Source organism: Austrofundulus limnaeus, unplaced genomic scaffold (genome assembly GCF_001266775.1).
Source record: "Austrofundulus limnaeus strain Quisiro unplaced genomic scaffold, Austrofundulus_limnaeus-1.0 Scaffold1, whole genome shotgun sequence".
Lineage (NCBI taxonomy): Eukaryota > Metazoa > Chordata > Actinopteri > Cyprinodontiformes > Rivulidae > Austrofundulus > Austrofundulus limnaeus.
In genome coordinates, this window is record NW_013952403.1 from 3,974,926 (window position 1) to 3,979,487 (window position 4,562).

Sequence of the window (4,562 nt, forward strand, 5' to 3'; positions counted from 1 at the left end):
TTTTTTTACTGTTCATTATTATTTATTGGCACTGTTATTAGAGTGTGTACAGCTTTAAAAGTAAATTTCTGATCTTAAAGGGACAAAAAACAAAATTACGAATGTCAGGCAGCTAAAATGCTTCTCCTAAACCACTGGTTACAAGTCAATGTGTTCTGAAATAGTGACATTACAGATTAAACTAAAATAAATAATACTGAGATTACAACATCTCCATAAATGTTTTTTTTTTCAAACTGAATGTTTATCAAAATCAACACTAGACCCTCACCTGTATATCTCTGTGGTGCTACAAGGACTGGAGAGAGCAGATCCCTTGCCCTGACCCCCTCGACCCACCCTGGTGTGACCCCTGGAGGTGGGGGCAGATGGGTTTACGACCAGGCCCTGCATCCGCTCCCCAGCTGGGTGCAAGGCCGGCATGTCCATGCCTGGCTGGGTGGTATCAGCGAGGTCAGGGCTCAGAGGAGTTTGAACTTGCTCCTCTGACAGCCCTCCACCAGTCCTCTGCTCAGACTTCACAGACTCCCCCTGACTCCTCTCTGCCACTTGGGATCCAGATGACAGCGGAGTTGCTATGGTGACAGTGTTTAAGTGGTCCAGTGCCAAGGCCTCCAAGAGCTCAGCTCCGTGGTCGTCCTCTGTCCCCGTTTCTGCTGCCTTCCTCAGCCCACCGCTCTCCTCAGAGCGTGTGCTGTCTGCCTCGGCCAGAGGCCCTCGTCTCTGCAGTCGCTTCTTACAGACTCTCACCACCTCGTTCATGTGAAGGAAGCTGGCAGCTGCCAAAATGTCCTCCAGCGGAGGAGAATCATCCAGCTGGAGCACGCCTTCATAGACAAAATCTAAAAGCAATCCAAATGCAGCAGATGTAACAATGTCACTGTCGAGTGTGACAGAGCTGCTGCTGTTTCCCCCCGGAGAGTCAGAGTAGAACATGTGGAAGAAGGGCGAGCACGAGGCCAGAACGTTCCGGTGAGCCAGGAAACGGGACGAGCCCACCAAAACGGTGCAGTCGCAGAGAAAGCCTCGCTGGCGCTGGGACCGCAGAGCTGACAGCAGCTGCTGGGAATGCTGAGGAAACTCCATGACCTCAGCAGAGAAGAGAAACAGGAAAATGTGAAAATCTACAAGTAGAGGCTTAAACAAAAACAAACAGTAAAACACAAACGTAAGGATTTCAAATAAGCTTTCATGAGAAAATTAATCTGTTACGAAAAATCACAAACCAATAAAAATGAAATATAGTAAAATGTACAAACACATGGTGGGTGCAAGTAGTAAACATTACTGTTGGGTTTGAACAGTTGAGTCCATCAACGTTTATCACATTATTAATCATAGGGCAGCTGTGGATGAGTGGTTAGGGAAGTCGTCCCCCAATGAGAGAGTTGGTGGTTCGATTCCACTGCTATTAGTCACATGCTGAAACACTGCCTCTGATGTGTGTCCTGTCAGTGTGAGTGTGATTTAAGCACTGATCATTCTCCATAGAACAATTTATAAAGATTAGCTTTGCAGGGAGACGAAGTGCTGCATGAATGTGTGTGTAAATGGGTAAATAATTAAAAAAATCCCAGATACGTGGTAGTTGGTTCCACAGTCTGGGTGCAGCCACCAAAACATTAATATTTAGATTTGGGGACAAACAGTAAAAAAAGTATTAGTTGAGTAAATTTATGTGTAATTTCTTGATACTTAGCTTCCAAGGAGTCAAATTTCAAAGACAAAAGGTTGTTTGTTTGTTTGTTTAGTCATGTTCTGAGGAAGGGTTGCTGTATTTGTTCATCTAATTCAAGCTAAGTTTTCACATCACACAAACGTTCACAAGAGAGGATGCTAACAAGATGCCTTTTTAACTGTTTGGTGCACAAGGAGAAATACGTATGGAGACACTGGATTTTTCTATCTCTTTTTTGTTTATTTTTTTGGTAAGCCATAGCCATCAAAAATACAAATGATAAAGGTTTGAAGTATTTTACATATAATGAATCTATGGGTTTCACTTTCTTTAATGATTGACCAAAAAATGTGATTTTTCACGTTATTATAATTTATTAGACCAGGGGTCTGTAACCTGTAACCTCTGGGGCCACATGTGGCTCTTCAGTCCCTCTGCAGTGGCTCTTTGAAAATGTGACCAAACCTAACAGAATAATGTTTTTTGTTGTTGTTTAACGTTTTTTTAATACTTAAAGTAAAACCTGTTAGCTCATGCTAGCCTGTTGTTTACTTAAATAATCCAAGTTCTTTCTCTGACTTTTCTCTCAAATCCACCACGGTTACCTTTAAATACCTTTACAACTACATAATAAGAATTAGAAAAAAAAAACTTATGCTCTAATACTTCAGTTGTACTAGTTTTTATGAAATTCGGAGTAAACTATATACAGTATTTTTCTTGTATACATGAATATGGTCTTATTATTTGTCCTGATGTGCAAAGATAATAAATAATACAATTCACAATATATTGTTTAGTTTTATAATGTCACCTCCAGTGGCTGTAAGGTTTCATGAAAAGGCCTCCAAAAGGCCCACAGACCACCAGTTGATAATCAGAGTTGCAGCTTGTTTTGTGGCTCTGGACACATTTTATTAGTGAGCCAAGCAGCAGAAATAGCTCTGTTGATTGTAAAGGTTGCAGACCCCTGTATTACACACACCTGTTTCAGGTTAAGCTACAACGATAAACAGTGTAGTGAGTCAACATTTCATGAATATAATTGTGCTGTGAGTTCTCGTCACGTGCTGTGGTGAGCTGTCATCAGTGACTTCCTGATAGTCCTCAAACTGTCGTCCTACTTTACATTTCCATGGAAACCAGACAGAATTTGACGGTCCACCTTCGGGACCCGAACCTTTTTCAAGTAAAAATTACATATGAACAAAGTATTAGACGTGCATTTCCATTAGAAACAACGCAAATTGTACGATTTATATCAAATAAACCACTCATCTAATTCGGGAATTGTGAAAAGGGGAGTTGGTTAGCTCAACGATGCTAACAATAATAGCATTAAGCTGTATTTGCTCAAACACAGAGGTTTTCAGCTCCGCAGATTCGTGGCTGGATGTGTTGCGAAACAGGGACAGCAACCTGCTTTCTTTGCCTTTTACTAATATTGACAAAATAAAGACTGAATTTTCCTACCTGCATGTACCCAACACGTATTTATGTTTTTCTCATCGACATGTTTTTCTTCTTCTGTGGTGCACAGCTACAGAGCACACTTCCGCCTGCAGGCGGACCGGTGGAACAAACCGGAAGTGGACATAAATCTGCTGGAGTGACCACATTATTATTCGTCAGCGGTTAGCTAAGTAGAAAATATGTAAAGTATTTTGTGAACCACAAGTGGACGTAGAAAGAAATGAAATTCGTTCAGATGACACTATTTTAAAGCTGCAGAGAAGACTTCCTGGGTTTGAATGGATAGAGCCAGTGAAGGAGGAAGAGGGGGCAGAAGAGGAGTCAAAGGAAGCCATAGGGAGGTGAGAATTGACATTAATTGAAACAGAATACCATTTGGTCGGTATACCTAAATTATGACTGTTTAAAATTTCTTGGTTTTAATCCAACATGAGTGGTTGGACACAGCAGAGGCCTGGTTTATACTTACAGCCCAGCTATAATTAGAGCAAAATGTATTTCAGTGTGTTCTCTCCTCTTCACCAGCCGGACAGAGATGTCAGCCTGTCTAAATCCATGTCTTATGTGTTACGTCATGGAGCCAGTCGGATGGGTTTTGAAATGGGCACAGGTGAGACAACAATATTTCGCCACAAACAAATACCTCAGGCGGTTTTATTCCTCTCTCAAGCAGTAAAAACTTTTTCATAGATCCCTTTTACTTCAACGACATAGAAGGGGAGTGGTGGCACAGAGGTTAAAATGTGAGCCTGTGATTGGAAGGTGATTGGTTCAAATCCCAGTATCAACAGCAAAAATCTGAGTGGGCAGCTCTCATTTTCCCCACTCTGGGCCCTTGAGCAAGGCATGTAACAGCAACAAAACTGGACTTGACAGACATATAGAAAATTATTTTCACATTTAGCTACATTGTTTTGCCTTCGCCTCATGCAAACAACTTTAAAAGAATGTGCAATGAGGGAAATCAAACATAGCTATATATATATACGAATCCATTTTCTGTACACGCTTCTTCCTTTCAGGGTCACTTGGGTCACAGTGTGAGGGGCGGGGTACACCCTGGACAGGTTGCAAGTCCATCACAGGGCCACACACACACAGACAAACAACCATTCACTCTCTCACACCTAGGGACAATTTTAGAGTTACCAACGAACCCAACAGTCATGTTTTTGTTCTGTGGGAGGAAGCCGGAGTACCCGGAGAGGACATGCAAACTCTACCCAGAAGGGTCCCCGGGCCGGGATTTGATCTGGTGACCTTCTTGCTGAGAGACATCAGCTCTACCAACTGAGCCACTGTGCCGCCCCAGAATATACAGTACATACTTATCTATCTATCTATCTATCTATCTATCTATCTATCTATCTATCTATCTATCTATCTATCTATCTATCTATCTATCTATCTA

The 4,562-nt window shown here is 41.9% G+C and overlaps 2 protein-coding genes across 5 annotated transcripts in view; one reads left to right on the top strand and one right to left on the bottom strand.

Moving 5' to 3' along the window:
• zbtb3 (zinc finger and BTB domain containing 3) overlaps positions 1-3,639 on the bottom strand; it is a 6,740-nt gene extending 3,101 nt beyond the window's left edge. For 2 of the 4 annotated variants that reach the window (XM_014005988.1, XM_014005980.1), the window contains exons 1-2: positions 3,152-3,237; positions 272-1,089 (exon numbers count right to left, since the gene is read on the bottom strand). In XM_014005988.1, coding sequence (XP_013861442.1) covers positions 272-1,089; positions 3,152-3,157 — 824 coding nt within the window. In that variant the 5' untranslated portion in view covers positions 3,158-3,237. Of the gene's footprint in view, positions 1-271; positions 1,090-2,663; positions 3,131-3,151; positions 3,238-3,620 lie in introns of those variants that run through there. The other 2 variants (XM_014005995.1, XM_014006004.1) reach the window with 2 other exon arrangements.
• The window catches only part of trpt1 (tRNA phosphotransferase 1), a 4,179-nt gene continuing 2,902 nt past the window's right edge, over positions 3,286-4,562 (top strand). The window contains exons 1-2 of the mRNA XM_014006017.1: positions 3,286-3,492; positions 3,677-3,761. Of these exons, the coding sequence (XP_013861471.1) occupies positions 3,430-3,492; positions 3,677-3,761 (148 nt within the window). The 5' untranslated portion in view covers positions 3,286-3,429. The remainder of the gene's footprint in view (positions 3,493-3,676; positions 3,762-4,562) is intronic.